The 26,670-nt window shown below is 41.6% G+C and overlaps 1 protein-coding gene across 2 annotated transcripts in view; it reads right to left on the bottom strand.

Annotated features, from left to right (window-relative positions):
• Tada2a (transcriptional adaptor 2A) overlaps positions 1-26,670 on the bottom strand; it is a 47,696-nt gene that overhangs the window by 17,035 nt on the left and 3,991 nt on the right. Inside the window, exons 3-8 of one of the 2 annotated variants that reach the window (XM_048446707.3) lie at positions 22,792-22,898; positions 21,047-21,106; positions 12,407-12,498; positions 9,183-9,340; positions 6,835-6,923; positions 4,887-4,959 (exon numbers count right to left, since the gene is read on the bottom strand). In XM_048446707.3, coding sequence (XP_048302664.1) covers positions 4,887-4,959; positions 6,835-6,923; positions 9,183-9,340; positions 12,407-12,498; positions 21,047-21,106; positions 22,792-22,898 — 579 coding nt within the window. The remainder of the gene's footprint in view (positions 1-4,886; positions 4,960-6,834; positions 6,924-9,182; positions 9,341-12,406; positions 12,499-21,046; positions 21,107-22,791; positions 22,899-26,670) is intronic. The other variant, XM_048446708.3, reaches the window with a different exon arrangement.

Raw genomic sequence — 26,670 nt, 5'->3', positions numbered from 1 at the left:
AGTCGTAATAGTGGAAACACTTCAAGAACTCACATTTAGGTTCTTTAAATCCTTCACTTATCTATTTAGATAAAATCTACAGAAAAGAAGTATCTTGGAGATCTGTGCAAATTAGGGATACTTTTGATAACATTTCTGTAATTTTGTAAAACACTAACTTTACCATGTTGTTTCCCAAGACTTGTGTAGGAATGACTAAATTAAAACAGAAAAAGTCTTGAGACTGTACTACAAAAATAATCTATAAATAAATACCGTTAACCACTGGTTCTACTGCTTGATCATTTTAGTGCCACTGGCTCCAGGCAACAAGGGAAGAAAAGAAATTGCAGCAATGGGAGGAGAACTGGAATTCTTTAAGAGAAAAATTAGTATTTGAAACAACCCCCTTTCCTTACAAAGCACACTCAGCAACAAAGATTGCAAGACTGTAACAACCTGGGAAGCACTGAGCAGGATGGAAATGAGAAGGCAGGCACAGCGAGAATGAGATTTATTAGTTCACAGTCCACTCTGAGCAGTTCAGAGCTCCAAGTACAAGTTGCCAGACAAACTAGCCAGAGGCCACTAAAGAGAACCACGCAGAACCTACCCACTGACACGAGGTTCTGAAATTTCAGCTATGGGGGAAGAATAGCTGCCCTGTGATTACACTGAGGACTGATAGTTTCCAAATGGCTAGCCTTAAAATATTTCAAGAAGTGGGCAGAAGACAGAGGCAGCTCCTTCCCACTGCAATGTATTTCTAACATTGTTCAAAATAGCTAGCAACATGTTTCTGTTTTCTTGACAGAAGGCACTTACTGCTTGCTTGGGAAGAAAATCAACTGAAAGGAATGAACTGCAGAGGCCAACCAAAACCCTCACTGCATGGGCACAAACACAGACCTGTAACTCAGGTAATCCTCAGAAGTAAAGCTTTCTAAATTGCACCTGTAATCCCAGGATTTGGGAGGTTGAGGCAGGAGGATTAGGTTCAAGGTCATTCTCCCAAGGCTTGAGCTACTTGAGACTCTGCCACAAAAAAATACGGGGTAAGACTGAAGAGATGGCTCAGAGGTCAAGAGCGCTTGCAGAGGATTGTAGCTCAATTCCTAGCACCAATGTCCGATAGCTCAAAATGGCTTGTAACTAAGCCAGGTGTGGTGTCACTTGTCTTTAATTCCAGCACCTGAGTCAAGACCAGCGTGGTCTACAAAGCAAGTTCCAGGGCTGCTTACAGGATATACAGAGAAACAAAACCCTGCCTCAAAATAACAAATAAATAAATAAATAAATAAGAAAGGCTTGTGATTCAAGCTCCAGGGGGATCTGACATGCCTGGCATCTGTAGGTACCTGCACTCACACACATATACGCATGCACACACACAAATAGACATAATAAGAAAGAGTAAAAATAAAGTGCTTTTGTGATAGGATCTCTATGCAGTCCTGGCTGTTCTGGAACTCACTACACAGACCAGGCTGACCTCAAACTCAGAGATCCTCCTGTCTCTGCCTCTTGAGTGCTGGAATTAAAGGAGTGTGTCACTCTATGCATCAAATAAAGAGGCAGTTAAGTGGTGTTGCCTTTAATCCCAGCACCTGAATTTCAGAACAGTCAACACTACACAGTGAAACCCTGTCTCAAAAACAAACAAACAAACAACCTAAATCAAAACCAAAACCAAACAAATGGCTAGGAAGAAGGCTCCAAGGGAAAGTGACTGTTATGAAAGAGCTCACGTAAGAGCTGGGCATGGCTGCGTGTGTCTGTAAAAGCATATGGATGGGTCCTGGGAGCTTGCTGACTAGCCTAGCTAAAATGTGGAGTTTCAGGTTCAATGAGAGACCCTGTCTTCTCTCTCTCTCTCTCTCTCTCTACACACACACACACACACACACACACACACACGCACACACACACACACCAGTAAGTGCTGTTCCTTCAAAAAATAATAAAATTCTATCAATGAAAGACTATTGACCTAATAGTTAAAGTCAGTTAGTAGGAAGTCAGATGCAAATTACTTATCTTTGCATATTTATTTGAATGTAAAAAGAGAACATTATCTATTCCTACCTCTCAGTGTGGAACAGCTAGCTACACAAGACTCCAAAGTGAGCCACAGAAAAGCAGCAGCAACAAAGATATTAAAGATGTAAAGACTGAATATGGTAATGGTGACTCTTGCCTATAATCCTAGCTCTTGGAAGGTCAACACAGGAGGATGGCCATAAGCTTAGGCTACAGTATAAAACCCTAACACAAAAACAAAAAATAGGGCTGGAGAGATGGCCCAGGTTAGGAGCACTGGCTGTTCTTCCAGAGGTCCTGAGTTCAATTCCCAGCAACCACATGGTGGTTCTACTGAGATCTGATATCCTCTTCTGGCCTGCAACATACAAGCAGACAGAACACCATATATATAATAAATAAATCTTGGAAGGAAAGAAGGAAGGGAGGGAGGGAGGGAGGGAGGGAGGAAGGGAGGAAGGGAGGAAGGAAGGAAGGAAGAAAGGAAGGAAGGAGTAGACAGACACAACAAGATCCAAGACAGCCTGGTCTACACAGCAAATTATAAGCCAGCTAATGGCTACAGAGTTAGACCCTGTCTGGAACAACAAGCCAGAGGGAGGAAAGACAAATTGTACTAAAGTGTAACCCTGAGAAGTATTGCAAACACTGACTCAGCACATAGTGCCCAATGCCTCTAACTTGCCTGGTTTATGGAATAAAAACAAGAAAGTTGACCTATTCATAAGGTTTTGGATGCTGGGACACTTAGGGGAAGGGTTATCTACATATTTAGAGATTTTCACAGATGAATGGAGGTAAGTATCTGCCTGGAAATCAATGTCACAAGACCAGAGTGCTGAGTTAATGAGTCTTCTATGCTTCTTTCTGAATCAGTAATAGCTTAGTTCAACAAAGTAGGACATGTCACCACTTACAAGATTGCAGAACTTCCTTATTTTCTTCAGAAATTGCTTCACGGGACAGGCCTTTCCTGGGCCCATGCTGGGAACTTTCTGGCATACTTGGAATGCAATTACCTATCCCTCTTATTGTATCCCATGCCTCCATAATGGACCACAAAGCCAACTTGATTGGACAAATTCCATGAATGTGAATCTTAAGGTGACACAAAGAAAGAGCTTATTGGCATAAGACCACATTCCTTCCAGCAGTTATGAGTGAGGGAGCCTAAAAGGAATGTTGCTAATGCCAGTCACATTACGAGTACAATGGAATGGAATAACACCACCAATCCGCATTGCACACCATCATCCATTGTAAACACGTCCACCCTGACTCCCTGACTAATCAGTGTCACTCACTCTTTACCGATATGGGACACAGAACAGCAGGCAGAACTTCAAGGACTTGCCTAAGATTCCACAATGACTCAGAAGCAAGCTCAAGCTTGAATCAATGTCCTGATTTTCACCAATCTGTGCTGTTGTAATCTGCTGGCCTGTCACCTGGGTACACTGTACCTTTAAGAGACAAGCTCCATCCACTCTCAACCTTGGCTCCTCTTTAGCCAAGGAAAATAGGATCTTCCACCCCTCTCCAGTGTTCTCTCTCTCTCTCTCTCTCTCTCTCTCTCTCTCTCTCTCTCTCTCTCTCTCTCTCTCTTCCCCACTTTCCCCCTTCTCCCCTTTCCCTCCATAACCCACTACATAAACTCTATACCCAAACTGTCTCGGCATGGCATGGCTTATCTATCTGTCTGTCACCAACTCAAGTGACTCACAACTGTCCCTAGTGAAACCAGTCCCCCCTCCTCTTATAAATGATAACATGTGCCCCGCTGTGTGCTAGGTATGTTTAAAAGCTCCTTCTTGTTTCTTCATGGGCTCCTGGAACCCTTCACTTGGTGCTCTAAGAGATGGCTGGGGGCAACATGTACCAGCTATAGTCACGCTGCCAGGGAAGCTACTGTAAGAGTTCAGAGCCATAAAGGAAGCACCTTTATGGTGCTGCCAGAAAGGCAGCCCTGTGGATCTCCAGGGCTTCTGAAATATTCTCTTTAAAAAAAAGCACCTATTTGTATATTATTGGAAGGCCTTGTTGTCCAGAAATCAGTCTATCATGGCCTGGTAACTTTCTCCAAAGCTTGAAGACATGGGAACTCTCTCCCCATGAGACTTTCTGCTCTCTACCTGCTCATATCTGAAGAGTGTCCCTAGGCCTGGAGGACTAACCTTATCTGAAAGCTGTCTCTAAGCCTGGATGCCTGATTTATCTTTAGCATGACCCTTGGCATGTTCCCTAGTAGAAGCCTCCCCACTACACACATGGTAACTAAGATTTGTGCTAGGAACTTTGCTACAAGACCCTGCTGTCATGTATGAAGAATTATGATAGGACCGTGCCACATAATACAAATTAGGGTTTATTCCCAGGGTCCCCAATCCTATATATTTCCTATATTCTGGAATAAAGCTGAGCTGATTCTCTGAAGTCATCTCCCAGACGGCTTTCTCGATCATACCTACAGTCATCGGAACCCAGTTCCCCAATTCTGCTCTCTCTACCCTCGTGAACCAATGCACCAACAATCTCAAAGAAGAAGAGCAACCACAGTGCATCGTACAGTTCACAGCATTCAATCTCCAGTGTGGGGAAAGGTGATGTAGGCCAGTGAGTGTAATACTCAGGAGTTCAAGGGGGTAAGTTCAGCAACTTAGCTACAAGATTTTGTTTTATTTTGTTTTTTGTAGTATCTGAATCTAACCCAGGGTCTAGGGTACACTCTACCACTGAGCCATGTCACCAGCCCAACCACTGAATTCACTAAGAGCAGAGAAAATGCCTTATTAGTCCTTATACCGCAGCATTCAGCACAGTGTCATCAGTACTTGTACTGAATAAGCATTTGAAAAAATAAACATTACCATGTAAGATGTCTGAGTCGTCTTCAACAAAATCAATGTCTCTTAAGTCCCATTCTGCATAATTGTCAAACTCCTGTTAAAGGGGAAAAAAACCATCCAAACTCATCAGTTTTTTTGTTTGTTTTGTTTTTTTTCCCAAGACAGGGTTTCCCTGTATAACAGTTCTAGCTGTCCTCCTCCCAAGTGCTGGGATTAAAGGTGTGCGCCACCACAGCCCGGCATAAACCAAGTAATATCTTTACAATAGCCATGCTGCAGAGGCAAAGAGAAAAGTCTTGAGCCAATATGTGCTAAGTACTAAATTGGATAAAAGGCAAAGATACTGCTCTAAGGGAAAAATTACAGGAAAAATCTGAGAGACTTTCAGACAGTAATCAAAAGAAAGAGCTAGGATAGCACAATATTAGGAACAAAGCCAAGTCTATTATTTAAAAATGTTTAATAGTCTGTTCATTCCAAAGAGAATAATTGATTTAGGCCTCCAGGTATTCTGGTAATAAAGTTGCCTACATTAATTATTTTCTTTTTAATCACCTTTAGAGGGAACAGTTTAGTCCTAATATCGCTTATACACTACAATAAGATCAGTTCAGGCTACCCGAGGACAGTTCAGGGAAGAGGGTGACTATGGGGTAGCTCTGCACTACCACCTGTCATAAACAAAAGGCCCTGCTGGGTAAGACAAGATGGGCTTTAGTTTAATACCCCATCTTCAAGAGTACTGCAGATGATATCAGATAGCAAATTAGTTTTTTTTCCTGGTTTTGTTTGAGACAGAGTTGCTTATGTACAGCCCTGGCTATCCTGGAACTCACTCCTTAGACCAGGCTGGTCTTGAACAGAGATCCGCCTGCCTCTGCCTCTTGAGTGCTGGGATTAAAGGTATGCGCCACCACCACCTGACTGCAAATTAAATTCTTATGACTACTTCCACATTTATTTTTAATTCTATGGCTAAATGAGGAAAATAGTTTTAATGAAATAGTTTTAATGGGCACGTGTATACATACAATGCAGGGCTTAGCAACCACTACTCAGTCCACCTGCCTACTTGGGAAATAAACTTTCTTTGGACCATAGACATATCCGTCTGTTTACATATTATCTATGTTCCTTTTCTTTCTTTTCTTTTCTTAGATAGGCTCTCACTACACAACCCAGGCTTATTGAAAACTCAAAATGCTTCTATGCTATTTTTGCACAATAACAGCAAAGTTTGGTTGCAACAAAAACTTAATAATTTAAAAATCTTAAAATGTAACCGGACCCCGATAAAGCAAAACCTTGAAAACCCCTTTGCAGTGGAATGACAACTGCAGGAATTTCACACCTACAAGGTTAGTGGGAGCAATACTATGCACCCTGGAAGGCTGGTTCCCCCTTAAAATTATCACTGTTCCACAGGTGCTCACAATGGGAAAGGAAGGAGTAAAATGTGACTCCACAGGTGATGCGGGAGAATTGTCTGTATTCTGTCAATGATATTTTAATAAAACGCTGATTGGCCAGGCAGGCAGTATAGGCGGGAAAACCAGACAGGAAGTAGAGGTGATGCAATGAGAACAGGAGAATTCTGGGAAGCAGGGAAGTTCCTCTGCCACTCCTGCGCAGACCATGGAAGAGGCAGCATGTAACTTGCCCAGCTGAGAAAGGTACAGAGCCATTATGGCTAACATAGATGAGAATAATGGGTTAATATAAGTTATAAGAGTTAACAAGAAGACTGACCTAATGGGCCAATCAGTTTATAATGTTATAGAGTCCTGTGTGTGATTTTCTCTTTGGGAATTGCCAGTTGTGGGGTACCGGGTGGGACAGAAACCCCAACAAGCCGGCTCTCGTGTTACACACAGGCTCTGAAAAGTCTCCTTCTAGTAAGAGATAATAACCTCATCAGAAACAAAAGTAAGTTTTTCCTTATTGTATGCTAAAAACAAGTTTGTGTTACCTCAATGAAATCTGCCCTAGCTGGCATGTATCCTGCCATGTCTCGAGACAGCAAAGAGTCAAATGCAGGCCGGGGAGGGTCATCTGCAGCTGGAAGAAACAGCGGGATTTTCTTAATAGATAAAACACTGACACAAAACGTCACATAAAAGTCTTTATGTATAGTCTGGATTTAAAAACAAAAAACAAACTGTTGCCCAATATTTGTTTACGCTGTGAAGATGTGTCTTTGCCAAGGAGCCTTCTGATTGGTTTAATCAAGAGCTGAATAAGCAATATCTAGACAGGAGGAGGTTGGGGGGCTTCAGGGGACAGAGAAGACTCTGAAGAAAGGCAGAGTCCCCAGCCAGATACTGGGAGGAAACAGGAGGTGCAAAATGGAAGAGAGACAATGCCACATGGCAGAACATAGGTTAATATAAAGTTATTAAGAACTAGTTGAGACAAGCCTAAGCTAAAGGCCAGGTTTTCATAATTAATAATAAATTTCTGTGTCATTATTTGTGAGCTGGTGACTGATGAAAAAGCTTGCTACACCAACAAGCCCCCACCCTACACTCACAAAAAACAAACAACAAAAGCAAAACAGTTTCTCAGGGTATGATGGCATATGCCTGCAATCCTAGCACCTGAGAGGCAGAAGCAAAAGATCAGATGAAGGTCACATTCAGATACATATTGAGTTCAAGGTCAAAATATATGAAAGTAGGTATCACTATGTAGCTGAGAGTGGCCTCAAACTCTTATAATTCTTTTACCTTAGCCTGCTAAGTGCGGGGTTATAGGTGTGAGGCACCACATCACACTCTGAAATAGATTTCTTAGAAAAAAATGATCTAAGAGAATAAATTCAAAAGTTTTATAAAGAGCGAAAAGGTAATTATGAAAAAAAAATAGCTTTTTTGGAGACAGGGTCTTCTCTCTATGTAACCCAGACTGTTATGGAACTCTCTATGTGGACCAGGCTGGCTCTGAACTCAGATCCACCTGCCTCTGCCTCAAGTGCTGTTGGTGTTGTTCTTACTCTGTGTAGAGACAGAGATTTCAAACTCATTATATATTCTACACTACTCACAAACTCAAAAACTTCATGCCTCCGTCAGCTTCCCAAGTGGCAATTTGGGGATATAGTCACATGCCACCATGCCTCTCAAACCCCAGGCTGATTTCCTGATGAGAGAAATTAAGTCTGAAGGGATCCTCCCCAAACATCCTCTGATTTGCATGCATTTGTACAGGCAGGCATGTGGAGGTCAGAGGACAAGCTGCAGAAGTCAGTTCTCTCCTACTCTATGGGTCCCAGGGATAGAATTTAGGTCAGACTTGGCAGGTGCCTTTGCCTGCTGAACCATCCTGTAGCCTTGTCCTCTGATATTTGTTTTCCCAAAATGAACGAAAAATTAAAGGAAATGAAAGAAATATTTTCTTTCAATGTTATAGAACTCCAGTATCCTGTCAGTGTCTGCTCCTTTGATCCTTAGGACCTCTGTCAACTACAGATCTTATCATATCTTATCCAACCGAGAAGCAAAACTCCTGGATTTCTATGTTAATCAAACTGAGTACTAGCGCCAGCCTCCAATAGTTCTATAACTTCGTACAAATCTTTCAACCTTTTAAAAATCTCAGTTTCTTTGTGTGTAACACAAAAGCATCCATTCTACTTATTTTCACTGGGCTGCTGATAGGAACAGAGAGGCCTAATGGACGTGAGGAAAGTGTTAACATCCGAAGAGCCATTCAAACAGCAGGTATGGGCAACCTCTGAGGCCATCAGCTACAAAGCTATTTCCAAGCAGTGAGGAGAGGGAGGCCAGTGGGGAAGCATCCATACATCACTGCTATTCTGGGGCCATTCATGAAAGATGCTTGTTTGTGATTCATCAGGCTCTGGTTATTCTGTATCAAAAGACCCACTGATGCCTACAGGCATATAAGATGTAAGACTGCCTTCACTGGCATAACCAAGTGAATAAAAAGAACTACTTACTTCTTGGACTTAACACTGAGGCAATACTGGATCCTGATAAGCAACTCCTACCTGATTATAAATGCTGCAACAAATGATAGCACAGATAGACTGGCCCCTTTTTGGACACACCACTTTACAGAAGCAATCATTAATGTTAATTGGTATATTCCAAGAGATCCAGAGTGGAAGGCTACAACTCTGACCTCTGGGATGTGTTGCCTCCTTGCCACATGTCGGCCCTGACTCAACATACCAAAACTCCTCTTACCTTCCAGCAGCTCTTTATCTGTCCAAATCACCACATCACTGTTTATGTGCTATGGAAACAGAGCCCAAAGACGGGCTAAGGACCTTTTACCCAATAGGCAGGCACTTACAGTGAAACGGAATGGCTGTGTCAGCAGTTCTGGCTGCCTCAGCTTGCTTCAGGTTTAGCAGGGTGGATGCAAACAGAGGGTTATTGATGAAATGCTTCATGTAGTGCTTCTCACATTCCTCCTTGGTTTTGGTGCACATCTGATTAGCTACATCCTGCCTAGAAAAATGTGGAAGAAAAATGAAGAGAGTAGTTTTCTTACTAATATAGAACATTGAAAGGTGATTTATTTGTTCCATATTTGTAGACAAATCAACATAAAATCAATAATCTGATACCTCCAAGCAGATATCAGCAAAACAGTGAGACAGATACGCCACTGATATGTGTGCCATCTAATGGTCCAAATCCTGCTACACCAAGATAGAGAAACAATAAAGGGACCTTTCCTTTCTACTGGAAGGAAGATGACTATTTTCTGATCCATAAATTTTCAGGCTGGGTATGTAGATCAGTTGGTCACTAGCTTCCACTAGAATGCACAAAGTCCAGACACGGTAGTACACGCCTGTAACCCCAATATGAAGAAGGCAGCGATAGAAGGGACAGGAAGTCAGGTCATCTGTGGTTACATACTGTGTTCAAAGGCTAGTATGAGACAGATACATGAAACTTTGTTCCAAATGTCACATCATATCACCATCATCTATAAATTTCCCTGAGGTAGGCCAGAGAAAGAACTCTTATCAATAAGAAGTCACCTTGGAGTCAGGCACGGAGGCAATGCCTATAATATCAATGCTGGGAAGGTAGAGGCAGACACTCTGTGAGTTTCAAGTCTAGATCAGCCTGGGCTATAAAGTGAAAAAATTCTTCAAAATAAAAAGAGGCCAACTATGGTAGCTTACGCTTTTAATCTTAGAGCTTGGGAGGTAGAGGCTGGAGGATCTCTGTGAATTCAAGGCCACCCTGGTCTATATACTGGGTTCCAGGGCAGCCAGAATCACACAAAGAGAACCCTATCTGGGGAAAAAAAAAAACCCCAAAACTACAAAACAGCTCCCATCTCCAAAAGGTGGAAGGAGAGAAACAATTCTTGCCAGTTGTCCTTTGACCTTCAAAAGTATGTCCCCATACAGCATAATAAAAGTGACTTAAAAAGTTTTTAAAAGGGGCTGGAAAGCTGGCTCAGCAGTTAAAGTATTTACTTCAGTGGTCAACAAGTGCCTGTAACTCCACTCCCTTTTCTGGCCTCCTCAGCATGTGAATATAAGTGACAAACATTCACATAGACACACACACACATCCATGCACATACAAATATTTTAAATAAATAAATAATAAGCCCTTAAGAAAACTTAAAAGATCATCAATAGCAATAGAAATCATCTTGGAAATGTTTAAAGGTGCCAGGCATGATGGCACACACCTTAAATCCAAGAACTTGAAGGGTAGAGACAGGTGGATTTCTATAAGTTAGAGTCTAGCTTGGTTTATATAGAATTTCAGGCCAGCCAAAGCTACCTCGTGAGACCCTATCTAAAAGTATCTAGTTTTACTTTTACATGTTTTATAGTATCACATAGACATTTCTTAAGTAGAATTCCTATGGATATGCAAGGCACTGAGATACAAACACCTAGACATAATTTAAGATCACTTTAGTATTAGCCTTGTATTGCTACTGCTATTTCACATAATAAAAAAATATGATATCCAAACAAATAATGTACTTGCTAAAGAAGACAAATCCAGAATTCATACCGAGACCTCTGACTCCTAACTCAGGTGATGCAGAGGTAGAGGTGAAATCTTAGCTCCTCCTCAAGCTCACTCTTCGAGAACCCTTCCCCTAGGCATCACTATCCTGCGTGTGCTTCAGTCAACTGTAAACAGTTTGATTCCCTTACTAGGTAAAGAGCCTGGAGGAGGGCAGGAACCTAAATTCTTGTGCTCTCAACACCAAGCACAATCCCTTACCCACACTGGATACAAAAGCAACTAGATTCTTCTGGGTGGTGATGGGGATTGAACTCAAACACCTCACGTGTGCTGAGCAAAAACTCTTACACTGAGCTATCTCCCCCATATAGTAACAGATTTCTTCCTAGTCTTTGCTAAGAGGGAAGGAAGATGAGGAGGACTGGCCCACTTTTGAGAAAAAGTAATGCCTTAGGCAGAGATGACTAGTAAGCTGCTCACAAGTGATCCATTTTTTCCCATATTTGGTATTCTCCACAACACACAGTATTCACGATGCACAGGTGCTAAATGAATGAATGGAAACAAAATGTGAGCTGAGCTCTGGTCTCCCTCTTGACATAGGAAAGGCAGCACACCTTAAATAACACAAGGAAGGACTATAGCAATCAGGAAAGATCCAGAAGAAGGTTCCTTCACTATTAAATTATGAAAAATGAAAAAGAGTTTAGCTCCGTTAACTTCAGATGCTTCATGAACAAAGTATGTTTAATAACATATCTGCTGTCTAGTTCACAAAGTAAAATTATCAGCATAGTGTTCCTAAAATGTAAACTCTGGGAGCAGGAGAGATGGTTCAGTGGTTAAAGCGTTCTCTGTGCAGGCACAAAGCCCTTAGTTCCCATCCTCTGCACCCAGGTAAAAAGCTAGGCATGTGGCCTTTATCTGTAACTCCAGCACTTCAGAGACAGAGAAAGACAGATTTTAGGAGCTTATTGGCCCACTCAAACCAGCTGAAACCGCAACCTCCAGATTATCTAAGAGACTGTCTCAAAGAATAATATGGAAAGCAAAAGAGAATAAGACATTTGATAACAATCTCCAGCCACCACACACACATACACACACACACACACACACACACACACACACACACACACACACACACACACACACACGGGGGGAGCACAGACGGGCAGGTGGACATGACGACAAGCAAATTCCCACCCCCAGCCCCCTCATTTGCATGCAAATTTTAAAGGTTGCATTTGTGCCTAGAAACCTATAAAGCCAGAAGTGAGAAATAATTAGTAACCTATACTTCTCCACAACTCTGGAAGAACAATCTTAGAGTTACTGAGTCCAAAGTAACCTCTGACAGAACTGCTCAGTCACGAGTCACTAAGCACCATGCATTAAAGGTATTTCAGGCTTAGAAGATGTGTACATGGACTAGAAACTACCTTTGACGCCCTGGCCATCAGGAAAGCATCACAGCTTTTCGAGGCTCTCTGCTTTTATGTTTCAAGAGTGGCTTCTGTTTTGAGCCCATGAAGACAGGACCACTCAATATTAAACTCTTACCAATTTCCAAAGCCACAGTCCATTACAGCTTCTAAAAGGGCCATTTCTTCTTGAGCAGTCCAGCTGGGATCGAGAACAGGAAAGTCTGAGGTCTAAGGAGAAAAAAAATGTGGTTAAGAACAGGGCTAGGATAACATACAGGAACCACGGTTGTGTCCATGTGGCAGTGTACACCTGTAATGCCAATGAGAGGCAGGCAGGGACTTCAGGTTCAGTGAGAGACACTGTCTCAAAAAATAAGGTGGAAAATCTTGCAGGAAGACACCTGATGTCAAGGTCTGGCCTCCATACACAGGTGTACACACATCCCACATACAAACAAAGACCATCATTATCAACTGCGTCATTATTTTCCCTAGGTTATGTTATTATTTTCTACATCTTCCATTCCTTCCTCTATTAAATGCAATGTTTTCCAGTAAAACACAGCAATATTTAATTTTTTTTAAAAAAATAAATGTTTTTGGATGTGTCACATAGTGATTATGGTGATATTTATTGGTTCAGCAGTCAGAAGTGCATACTGCTCTCCCAGAGGACCAGAGTTTAATTACTAGCACCTATGTCAAGTGGCTCAGAACCATCTGTAATTCCAGCTCCAGGAGATCTAATGCCTCTTGCCTCCACAGGCACCTGAACTCACATGTGTATGTGTATGTGCAGGCACATGAGTGTGCACACACACCCTTAAAAATACATCTCAAAAATAATTAAAAAGAAAAATAAATCTAAAAAATCTAATCTAAAAAAAAGAATCAAGCATGGTGGTACATACTTTAATCCTAGCACTTGAGAGGCAGAGGCAGGTGGATCTCTATAAATTCTAGGCCAGTCTGGTCTATATAATGAGTTCCAGGATATCCAGGGCTACAGTATAGACTGTCTTAAAAAACGAAACAAGAGAAAAAAAGAACCCACATAGAGCCGGGTTGTAGTACTGCATGCCTTTAATCCCAGCACTCAGGAGGCAGAGGCAGGCAAATCTCTGTGAGTTCGAGGCCAGCCTGGTCTATAAGAGCTAGTTCCAGGACAGCCAAGGCTACACAGAGAATCCCTGTCTTGAAAAACAAAAAAAACAAAAAACAAAAACAAAACAAGATTTTGTACTGCCTTTACAGAGAACCTGAGTTTAATTTCAATCATTCACATTGAGCTCACAAACTCTGTAATTCCAAATCTAAGGAATCTGATATCTCTAGCCTCTGTGGACAGATATATACATCTCCCCACATATACAAAATTTAAAATAAAAAAAACCAAATAAATAAAAGGTTCTCAGGGTATACTGCATGCATATTATCTTAGCACTTGGAGACTGATGCAAGAGGATCATTGTGAGCTTGTGGCCAGTCTGGATTACATAGTGAGGCTGTGTCAATAATAACAAACAAAACACTATGCTATTCACACCAAATCATATGACAATGCCAAATGTTAGCAAGTATATAAAATAATCACAACAATCAGACACTGACAGGTGTAAATGCAAACAAACATTTGGGAAGACATTCTGGTCATTTCTTTGAAAGTTACAGTACATTATACTCATCTACCCAAGGAAACATGAAAATATATGAACACAGAAAGCCTTACCCAAGAATGTTCACAACAGCTCTATTTATAACAGCTCCCTATCTGAGCAAGGTGCAAGGGGTCCATCAAAAGGAAATGGGTAAACGGTCTATGCAGTAATCAAAGAACCTGCAAAGTGACTAGAAGAATATGCTGAGGACCAACTGCTCTGGGCCTCATCTGAATTCTGAGCCACAGCTACCGTGGGAGGTGATAAAGCAATCTCTACTTCAAACCACAACTTAGCTACGACACAGAGCTAAACACTACTTGCTTTCATGGATGTTTGAAATGTTCTATGATGAAAATAAAAAAGAAAATAATACAAGTCTTTCCAATGCCATAGGCATTTACAATTTGTTATAGCTTTTGTTGGTGACAAAAAAAAATCTGTCCTTTTAGTAAAATCACAGAGATAACAGGCAACACATTTTGATCTAAGCTTATTATGAGATGAGAGTGAAATTTTAGGGTCCATGCATATATTAAACTCATACCAATCACATTCAACCTGACAAGCACCACAAAGATATGCAAATATGAAGTCACACAGTGGTTGGCAGGTGTGGTGGTTTGAAAGAAGATGGCCCCGCAAAGGAGTGGCACTATTAGGAGTATGTCCTAGGAAGTGTGTCACTGTGGGGGTCGGCTTTGAGGTCTCTTTTGCTCAACTTTCCCTCAGTGTGACAGTCAGTCAACTTCCTGCTGTTTTCTGGTCAATATGTAGTCAGTACCACGTCTGCCTACATGACACCATGCTCCCTGTCATGATGATAATGGACTGAACCTCTGAAACTATAAGCTACCACCCCAATTAAATGTTTTCTTTATAAGAGTTACTGTGGGCATGGTGTCTCTTCACAGCAATAAAATAAGACAACAGGTCTGTTGTATCTAAAACTATTTCAGAATACTGATTACCCTCACCAATTTATAATGAAAACTTTCTACATTATAGAAGAACAAAAGGCTTTATGAAATAACACTGAACTGGGGGGAGGGAGGAAGGATGGATATAGGATCAGGCAAGTATATACCTCAACTAAGGGAATCATTTTAGGGTTTACAAGAGACTTGATTATAAAGGGGATCCCAGGTCCAAGGAGAGATCCCCAGATGGTTCTCTGGACAGAGGAGAGGGTGCCTGAACCGGCCTTGGCCCACAACCATACTGATGAATATTTTGCATATCACCATAGAACCCTCATCTGGCGATGGATGGAGATGGAGGCGGAGACCCACGTTAGAACACTGGACCTAGCTCCCTAGGTCCAAATGAGAGGCAGAAGGAAAGAGAACGTGAGCAAAGAAGGCAAGGGCAGAGGAAACCTTCATCCGATGTTGGATGGCGATACAGATGGAGACCCATATTGGAGCACCGGACAGAGCACTCCACGGTCCAAATGAGGAGCAGAAGGATGAAGAAAATAAAAAAAGTAATCAGGACTGCGAGGGATGCGAGCACCCACTGATACAAGGAGACTGATATAATGAGAGTTCACCAAGGCCTGTTGGACTGGGACTGAGCGAGGACGTGATCCAGCCAGATTCTCTGAATGTGGCTGGCCCGGAGCCTTTCTGAAAAGCCACTGACAATGACACTGGGATTTGCTTCCTCTGCATATACTGGATTTTGGCGATCCAGTCTGTTTGGACTCTCACCTTCCCTGGACCTGGTGGGAGGGGGGAGGAACTTGAACTTCCCACAGGGCAGGAAACCCTGACTGCTCTAGGGGATGGAGAGGGAGGAGGAGAGGGAGTGGGGGGAGTGGGAGGGTGTTGGGAGGAGGGGCTGAAATGGAAACTTTTATAATTTAATAATAAAAAAAAAGAAATAACACTGAACTTCAAGAAGAAAAAAAAAGTCCCTCCTTTTCTTCTTGAAGTTCAATGTTATTCAATTCTTGGCCCAAACTTGGGTCAGACTCTCTAACTGTAGACTTGAAAATCTACAGTTCTAAGAAACTCCAGGTAATAAAGTCTAAGAATTACTGTCATAAAGGGTGTGGTAGAGGAGCTGCCTTCTCTTGCTCAAGGTCTTAAGAATTACAAGACAAAAATAGCTACAGAATTCAGAAATCTCTATTAATGCACCACCTACCACAGCATGAGTAACTCCTCAAAATACAGCACTGTGAGACGAGAAAGTACTGAAATCATTTAAAGTTATCAGATGCTTCGTGCTGCAAAGAATCAAGATTTTAGAGGTCTGGGGTGTAGAAAGCCAAAAGCTGGTCATCACTTCTATAGAAGGAAAGATTTGTTGGACTAGGTAAGATTGGCTAATAAAAAGTAGAGAGTATAGTACCCTCCAGAGGCTCCCTTGAGTTCGGATCTCTGAAAGGTGTTCGCATGGGTGGGAAACATGTGAGAAAGGATGATGTAATAAGAATTAAGTGGACCTGGCTGAAGTGAAACAGTGTTTTTAGCATTATGTGGAAGGCATGGTGCTCAGAATAGCTACAGAGAACTCACAGTCAGCTTTCCAACAGTGGCTGAGCATGACTACAAACTACCCAAGCTACACAATTATCTCATAAGGGTTATTTTACCATTTCAAATGAATAAATTTGGATACTGGGGATGTACCTCAGTAGCAGCATGTGATCCAAACCCTTGCACCATAAAAATAATTAAAATAAAACAAATAACAAAATCTGAGTCTAGACATTCTTAGGTGCATTTGGAAAAAGTGAATCCATTTTTGGAAGATATAGTAACTCTGGTGAAATGAACCCAAAGCCAAAGCTGCTCTGACCCCACTCTCCAAACCCTCATTCAACAGGCAAAAGGGGAAACGTTTTGGTTATTGTTCCAATTAGTGAATATGAGACTTAAAAGAAAATGTGGTAATCACTGGGAGGTGGGGGGCAGGAATATCTAAAATTCAAGGGCATCCTTGGCTACATAGCAAATTTGAGGACAGCCTGAGCTACATGAGACTGTCTTAAAAAACTAAAAACAAAACAAAAGACAAAAAACCCTTCAACTTAAAAAAGAGACTGCATGCTGGAGAAATAACTCAGTGATTAAAGAGCACTTGTTGCTCTTCTAGAAGACCTGTGTTTGGTTACCAGAACTCATGCTAAGGGCCCAACAACTGTCTGTACCTCCAGCTCTGAATGATCAGATGCTTCTGGCCTCAGCTGATACTTGAACTCACATGCACACACCCACATGCAAGCACACACATCTATACATAATTGAAAACAAACAAAAGCTAAGCAGTGGTGGCATACACCTTTAATTCCAGCTCTGGGGAGGCAGAAGCAGGCAGATTTCTGTGAGTTTGAGGCCAGCCTCATCTACAGAGAGTGTTCCAGGGTAGCCAAGGAGAAACCCGATCTCAAAACAACAACAACAACAAAAATAATAATAAATATTTTTAAAAGGAGAGACTGGAAACTGTAAGGAAAGGCAGATAGTTATTCTTCCAAAATTCTTATTAATTCATTTTAGTCTAGAACATGACTCCCAGTATTATAGGTGCAGAAACACTAACAGGAACCAACAAATAATTAAACTCATGTTGATTCACTCTTTCTGAATGCTTTTGCTTTGTTTTGTTTTTGAAACAAGGTTTTATGTATCCCTGGGTAGCCTCCAACTTATCATGTAGAAAATGAGAAAGACCTTTGCTGGCTTCATTTCCCAAGTACTCCCAGGTACCTACTGTGTGCCACTATGCCTGGTTTTATGTGGTATTGGGAACAGAATGCAGGGCTCTGCATATGGTAGGCAAACACTCTACCAGCTGAGTTGCATCCCTACCTTCCTTTTTAGCTTTGTTCTTTTTTTTTTTTTTTTGGATACAGGGTCTCACTATATAGCCTTATCTGGGTTGGAACTCGATATGTAGATAAGATGGCCTCAAACTCACAGATATCCACCTGCCTCAGTTTCCTAAGTGCTGGGATTAAAGGCATGTACCATCATGCCCAATTTCTTTCTAATCTTTTATGAAATACACATAAAGTGCTAATGAATTACATAACTGGCAGAATTTAAACACATCACACATTTCTCCCAGGTTTCTGTCTACCATTCCATCAAGCACTAGTACTGCAGATAAAATTAAAATTAAACACTCTGCAGAATTAGAATTAAAATTATTAACAACTAACAAAGTAGGGAAAAGGTCTGGTTTATCTAGGTGGAGCCAATGAAATCATACAAATCTTTCAAAATATTAGAGGGGAGCTAGAAAGATGGTTCAGTAGATAAGAGCACTGGATTTCTTCCAGAGGACCTGGGTTCAAGTCCCAGAATCCATGGTGGCTCACAACGGTCCAGGGGATTTGACACCCTCTTTCGGGAGCACCAGGTACCATGTGGTGCAAAAACACATGCAGCCAAAAAACACATAATAAAAATAAAAACCTAAAAAACAAAAAATGAATTCTCTTTTAAGTATTAGAGGAAGGCAGAAGAGAAACTATTTAAGCAGAATAAAGCAGGTCAGAGGCTCAAGCACTTCATCAACAGCCCTCATGGCTTCCCAGTATTACTCACTGGCTTTGGATATGGCAAAAGAAGGCCAAGGGCCAGAGAAGCCTCTAGAAGCAAAGAACAAACTCTAAGTCAACAACCAGCCAGGAAACAGAGGCACCAATCCTTAAATCTCAAGGCAGTCAATTCTGCCAATAAACTGAATGAACTCAGAAACAGATTCTCCCCCAGGGTATCAAGATAAGAGCTCAGGCTGGCCAAACACCTCCATTACAGCCTCTCAAGACCTGCCTCAAACCAGGAAGCCCAAGTCTGACCTACTAAATTCTGTAATAACAAATCAGTGTTTTCTTAAGACACTTAAATTTTCATAATTTATAACAGCAACTGTAGAAAACTAATACAGTGCCAAAAGATTAATCTACAATGTTGAATTATTACTGTAAGAAAACTGTAAAGAAAGTGTTGAAATACTTGCTTTAAATACTCTGAAAACAAACAAAACTTCCCCCTGAAATACAAGGGATCAAATTCAAAACTTGGTGCACACTAAGGGAGGCCTCTACCACTAAGCTAGAACTGCAGTCTCCAGACAAAACTATTTTAACAAGATACATACACCTGTCAAGAGACCTGATTATTTACATTGGCATATTAAACTCCTGGCCCAAGCTGGGAAGAGTGGCACACTTTTTCTTTAAAGGTGGCTATGCTATTACTCAAATCAGAGTCAAATCTTACCTAGCCTATCAACCACTTTGTCTCTTCTAATTCTTTTTATTTTGTTTAGTACTTTATTTTTTAAAATATACATTTTATTTTTAATTATGGTGTGTATGTGTGTGTATCTGTGCATATATGAGTGAAGTATGTTGTGGGATATATGTATATATGTGAAAATGTGTGGCTGTGATTGATGTAATAAGCTAAATGGATAGTAGCTAGGCAGGTGGTATAGGTAGGACTTCTGGGCAGAGAGAGAGAACTCTGAAAAGAAGGAGTGGAGTTGCCAACCAGGTGGAGAGGAGGCAGATGCATGATGAAAGAAAGGTAAAAAGCCACAAGACAAAACACTGATTAATAAAAATGGGTTAATTTAAGTTATAAGAGCTAATGGGAAGAGCCTAAGCTAAGGCCTAGCTTTCATAATTAATAATAAATCTCCATGTCATTATTTGGGATTGGTGGCAGAAAAGTCCATCTATAGAACTATCTGTGGATTCCAGAAGAGGGCACCAGTTATAGGGAGTTATGCATTGTCCAATATCAGTGCCAAGAACTGAATTCCAGTCCTCTGCAAGAACAGTTGGCACTCTAAGATGATAGACCATCCTTCCAGCCCTATTATTGTTTGTGTTTTGAAACACAGTGTGGTTGTTTGAATGGAAATAGACCCGTAAGCCTCAGATATCTGAATACTTGGTCCCCATCTGGTGGCTGTTTGGAAAGGATTAGGAAGTGTGGCCTTTGTTGGGAGAGGTGTGTCACTGGGGACAGGATAAAGTTTCAAAAGTCTCCTTCCCTGTTCTCGGTTTCCTGTTTGAGGATAAGGATCTGAGTTCTCAGCTACTACTTGTGTGGTCATGCCGGCCTGTCAGCCTACAGCTATGCCCCCCACCATGATGGATGGATTCCTATCCCTCTGGACTGTAAGTCCCCAATAAACCCTTCCTTGTGTAAGTTGCCTTGGTCATAGTGTTTCAACACAGCAATGGAAAAGTAAAGTTACTTCCCAAACAGTCACCAAATGGGGATGAAGTATTCAAATGATTGAAACTTGGGGCCATTCTCACAAAAACCACCACACAGGGTCTCACACTACATCCCTCACTGGCCTAAACTCATGGCAACCCTGACTGATTACAGGCAGGAGCCACCACACTGCAGTCAATCATTTTTATATTATATGTTGTTGTCTTTTCTTTGTTGTTGTTTTTGTTTTTTGAGACAGGGTTTCTCTATGTAACAGTCCTGGCTGTCCTGGAACTCACTCCGTAGACCAGGTAGACCAGGCTAGCTTTGATCTCAGAGATCTGCCTGCCTCTCCCTTCTGAGCACTGGCTGGGATTAAAGGAGGGGGCCACCCCACCTAGCTTAGTTAAGTTTTCTATTGCTGTGAAGAGACACAATGACGACAGCAACTCTTATAAAGGAAACATTTAATTGAGGGGCGGCTCACTTACAGTTTCAGAGGTTCAGTCCATTATCATCATGATGAGGAGCATAGCAGCGTTCAGGCAGAAATGGTGCCAGAACTGAGAATGCTACATCTTGCAGGTAACAAGAAATCAACTGAGACACTCAGCATTTTCCTGAGCATAGGAACCTCAAAGTCCACCCCCACAATGACAAGGCCATACCCACTCCAACAGATCTCCTAATGATGCCATTCCCTATGAGATTATACTAAATATGTTCAAACTACAACATGTATATATATACTTGTTAAGCTATTTTTATATTTAAATATCTTAATAGGTTACAAAGAACTAAAAACCCACTAGATAATTATCAAATTCAGAAGAGAAAAAGGACAGAGATACATGGAGCTAAAGAAAATGAGTTCTCAGTCTCAATACTTGAAAAAGAAATAAAAGTTTTCAGTAATGTCATCATTACCATGATTTCGTAAGTATGATCACTCTGATGTTTCTTGTACTCAAATCCTCGAGTGAAACACTGTGAAGAAAAAAAGTTAAATTACCAAAAGCCACATAAAAAATACTTCCTTAGGGCTAGGGATGAGGCTCAGCTGGTACAAGGCTTGCCACAAATATACAAAACACTGGATTCAACCCCAGCATTTGGGAGGTGGAGCTGGGACGATCAAGAGTTCAAAGTCATCCTCACTCAGCTACATAGTCAATTCAAGGCAAGCTAGGCTACATGAGATCACATCTTTAACAAACAAAATAAAAGCCAGGCTTGGTGGTGCACATCTTTAATCTCAGCACTCGAGAGGCAGAGGCAGGTGAATCTCTGCAAGTTCGAGGCGAGTTTAGTCTACATAGTATGAGAAGGGTCAAGACTACGTAGAGCGACCCTGTCTCAAAACACCAAAAATAATAAATAAACTTAAAAAAGAAAGAAAAAACAAGAAAGAGGATGGCTTGAAAGTGCTCTACTTTTTCTTTTTTTGTTTTATTTGAGGCAGGGTCTCATGTAGTTCAGGTTAATTTTAATCTCCCTATGTAGTCTAGGCTGGCCTCAAACTCCTTATCTTCCTGCCTCTCCACTTCCAAAGTTCTAAAATTATAGGCATTCACTGCCACGACCAGCATAAGGTGATCTAGTCGTATGAACTATAGTTTTTTGGGGTCTTCTCTTGTTTTTGGTATACCAAAAAGAATTTTGCTATGTAGCCCAGGCTGACTTCATCTTCCTTCCTGCTATTCATCCTCTCCAAATGCACCCTAAGTCCAGTATATAATCTTATAACCCAAGGTATATCACAGCTTTCATCAGCCACTTTTTACACTGTAACACGTCTAAGACTGGAATGCTGCATGTGCACGTGTTTGTAGGTACACTCGCCTATGCATGCCCTTATGGATGTCATCACTGGGACTCTTCCTCTACTGCGCTCCCCTTTATTTTTTGAGACAAGGTCTTTCACTGAACCTAGAGCTTGTCATTTCAGCTCATCTGGCTGGTTAACAAACCCTCAGGTCCCCCCTATCTCCACCCCCTCCCCAGTATGGGGTTACAGAAAATGCTATCATGCCCAGGTTTTACATGGATGCTGGGATTCAAACACAGGTCCTCAGGCTTGTGCAGCAAATACTTTTCCTGCTGAGCCACCTCTGGCATCCCTGGAATACTTCCTATGATAAGTACCTTGGATTGGGTAAGACCTGATATTCCCAACAAGCAAATTATCTAGGCTTTCTTTGGTTGAGTTTCCCTTGTAAAACGGAGATATTTTATTTATTCATTTACAGCACTGTAGTGATGATTTAGGGAGTGATTCAAGTGAAATACTCAAAATAGTACCTGGCACACTTTTAATCAGTCTTACTCCTAATATAACCCACAAAACAGCTTGTTCCCTTATCATCTATACAAAGACCACTCTAACAAGCTAACAAACAGTGAGATCAAAAGGAACAACCTGTCAGTTCTAATTCCTGTAATCTAAATAACTAAAATTACTTGGGGAAAGTGGTAAGCATTAAGTTGAGATGCTCTGTGGAACAGCTGACTGTCTGTCTCATCCATCTGCTGTTTCCTAACTTCCTGATACAGTATCACAGGGAAGACACTTGTAGGAGGAGAGCTCATGCAGTGTGGTCCTAAGCCACCTCAAGTTACTGCATTCACAAAACAGACCAGGAAAGACACCTTCTCCTTAGGGAGTTAGTTACCTGCAAACACAGGAAGAAAGGAGGAGGTCCACATTCAGCACACTTAATATAAGGTTCCATGAGGTAGGAGGAGCAGCCTCTGCAAGGGGGCTTATCAGATGGATCATCTAGAATACAGAAAACAAATGAAGTTCAAAATGCCTCCTGAACACCACTAAGTGCAAAAGGTGAAGCTCTACAAATGGCTGGAGACAGCGACTGCCTTGACAAACACGTGCAGGCGGGACAAGCTTATTCCACACATAATTGGTGCGGGAGAATTGTCTATATTCTGTCGATCATGTTTTAAATAAATGCTAATTGGCCAGGCAGGAAGTATAGGTGGGTCAACCAGGCAGGAAGTAGAGGTGGGGTGATGAGAACAGGAGTATTCTGGGAAGCAGGAAGCTCCCTCCACAGTTCTACCCAGACCACCAAAGATGTGAGCTGTCCCACTGAGAAAGGTACCGGGTCATGTGGCTAACATAGATAAGAATAAAGGGTTAATATAAGCTACAAGAGCTAATAAGTAGCCTGAGCTAATGGTCTGGTCAGTTTTATAACTTATGGAGATCTCTGTGTGATTTTCTTTGGGGCTTGCCAGTTGTGGAGAACTGGGCAGGACATAAACCCCAACAAGTAGACCCCTTCATGCCACACATAATAAACAAGAGCCACTCCCCTTTCTATTACATGGCAGCATGTTCCTTCCTCCAGGGCACCTACAGCTTCAAATATGGATGCAGAGAGGGTGCCTACAGAAAAACTTGACTTTTGCAAAACTTTTAAAGTTTTATAAGGCCTCCTTTACCACAAGGAAAAGAAAATGGGCACGTTCCCTACCCAGAATGCATATACAAAGCAAGCCAGAAAAAATGCTAACAATTGCTCCATCTAGACGGAAGTACACAATCAGTCACTTTCTTCCAACTTCTTTGCAAATCTGAATTTTTTCTTAAGTTAGGAGAATTCCAATTTGGGTTTAAGCTGTGTGTCTAGGCTGAGACTGCTACTCAGGAAAACACAAAATATTGCAGAACTCTCTTGTTCTGGTAAAAACAGCGGGTCTCTGAATTATGAAGGCAAAGGGTACAATATAAACCCTCCAAAGCCCTAAGACTGCAGGTATGCATGTTTCAGGTTGCCACAAATCCTGTCTCTCTGAAGTCAGGGCAACCGACTATTCCCTGTGATTACCCACGGGAATATGGAACAAAGGCCTTGAAAGGGAGATGGAGGGACTTATTTTGTTTAGTCTGGAGCAGGATCTCATATTATGTAGTATTTTTCTCTCTAAAGCAAAAAAAACACCCTTCAAGGCATCATTCCTTCCTCTAATAGCCATTTGCTTTGAAACGAAGACACAGAAGAAAAGGACAGGATAAAGAAATCTACTCCACTGCCAGGCAGTGGTGGCACACCTTTAATCCCAGCACTTGGGAGGCAGAGGTAGGCGGATCATAAACTCAAGGCCAGCCTGGTCTGCAGAATGTGATGTGGGATTGCCCTCTGTATGCTGTGAATACGTTTTATTACCATTGGTTAATAAAGAATCTTCTTTGGGCATATGGCAGGGCAGAATATAGCCAGGCAGGAAATTTGAACAGAGACAGAGAAAGTAGGTGGAGTCAGGGAGATGTAACTGCCAAAGGAGATAGACGCCAGACGCCAGTCAGAACCTTACCGGTAAACCACAACCTCATGGTGATTCATAGATTAATAGAAATGGGCTAATTTAAGATGTAAGAGTTAACTATGAATATGCATAAGCTAATAGGTCAAGCAGTGTTTTAATTAATAGAGTTTCTGTGTGATTATTTCAGGTCTGGGTGGTGGGAAACAAATGAGCAGTCTCCGCCTACAAAAATGAGTTCCACAACAGCCAGGACTAAGAGAAACCCTGTTTCGAAAAACCAAAAAGCAAACAAAAAAAAGTATTCTCAAACACTTTCTCCTTTTCTTCTGTTTTTGAAACAAGGTCTCACGTAGCCCAGGCTGATCTCCAACTATGATGACCTTCAACTCCTGATCTTCCTGCTTCTGCCTTCAAAGTTGAGGGATACAGGCATTTGCCATCCACTACTTCTGGTGAAAAAATAAAATACAGTGCTAGATTGCTAGATGTCATTTTTTTAAAAAATTATGTGTGTTTGTATATGTGTGTGTATGATATGTGCATGTGAGTGCAGGTGCCCATGGATGCCAGGTGTCAGGTCTCAGAGCTGGAGTTACAGGCAATTGTGGGTCACCTGAAGTGCTTGTTGGGAACTAAACTCCAGCCCCCTGCAAGAGCAGAACACCTTAAGTGACAAACCATCTCTCCAGCCCAGACGCCAGTCCTTACCAAATCACCATCTCCTGAACTCTGGCTTTCTATTTACTTATTTATTTGATTTTTTTGAGACAGGGTTTCACTGTGTAACAGCCCTTGCTGTCCTGGAACTAGCACTGTAGACCAGGCTGGCCTTGAACTCAGATCTGCCTGCTCTGCCTCCTAAGTGCTGGAATTAAAGGCCTGTACCACCACTTCCCGGCTTGATTTTATTTTTAGGAGACAGTCTCTACATTGTCAAGGTTGGCCCTGAATTCCTAGGCCCAAGTCATTCCCCTAGAGCTTCTCTAACTTTTTTGTCTTACATTTTATTATTTATTTGTGTGTGTGCGTAAGCGTGTGCAAAAGCATATGGAAGTCAGAAGAAACTTTTGGGGGTCAGTTCTCTTCTTCCACCATGTGCTAACCAAGGACTGAACTCAGGTCCTCAGGCTTGAGACATCTTGCTGACCCTTTCCTATCCTTTTTAACAGTTCACTGCATCAATTAACTAACCTAACGGTTCTCCACCACCCCCTAGGAAAGACATTTTGAAAATCCAAAAAAAAGGTCTTTGCTGCTACAATGACTAGGATGCTCTAATAACATCTTGCAGATAGGAGCTGGGATTCTAGATGCTCTGAAGTACTCAAGATACTGGTTCAAACAAAAACAAAACATATGAACAAAAAGCCCTGACTTAAGTCTTTAGCAAGTTTCTATTATCTCATTAAAAATTCAATTAGAGCTGGGCGATAGTGGCACATACCTTTAATCCCAGCACTCGGGAGGCAGAAGGCAGGAGCATCTCCCTGAGTTCGAAGCCAGCCTCATCTACAAAGTAAGTTGCAGGGCAGTCAGGGCTACACAGAGAAACTCTTGACTTGAAAAGCAAATACAAAACAAAACCATCAACTACACAGAAAAGTAAACCTCCCAATTACATGACCTAGAACCCATTTCTAAATCACATGCAAAAAATATTTGTCTTTGGCAGTGTTGGGAGATCTGACACAGGATCTTGTACATGTGTCAAGCAGGTGTGCAATATTACCGCTGAGCTACAGTCCTAGCCCCAACTAAAACATTTTTGACAGCTAGGTGTGTCGGCACATGTCTTTAAGCCTAGAATTCAGGAGACAAGCAGACAGATCTTTATGAAATCCACACCAGCTAGAGCTACAAAGTGAGACCCTGTCTCAAAGAAAAATTTTTGACAGCTTAAATATATTTTAATACTCTAGTATAACAAATATACACAATTCAAGAGGAGGCTGTATTGTTTGCCCAGGGATTACGAAGACTTGTAGCATTTCTTAATCCCTAACAGCCTGAATGATCCTGCATTTCTCATGGTAAGATGTGGTCTAAGCAGCTGACTGCTTAAGTCATCATGTCTCTTTCTGCTTTTATGTAGTGCTCCTATCCTTCCACCCTAGCTTTTTTTGAGATAAGGTTTTACTTTGTAACTCAGGCTGTCCCCTGAGCTAGAGGCGATTCTTCTGCCTCAGCATCTCAAGTGCTGGGATTACAAACATGTGCCTGTAATCAAGTCTTTAAAAACATACTGACATACTTGCTATTTTACT

The sequence above is a fragment of the Myodes glareolus genome, chromosome 9 (assembly GCF_982192425.1).
Source record: "Myodes glareolus chromosome 9, mMyoGla1.1, whole genome shotgun sequence".
Taxonomy (NCBI): domain Eukaryota; kingdom Metazoa; phylum Chordata; class Mammalia; order Rodentia; family Cricetidae; genus Myodes; species Myodes glareolus.
This window is presented reverse-complemented; position numbering and strand designations above follow the sequence as displayed.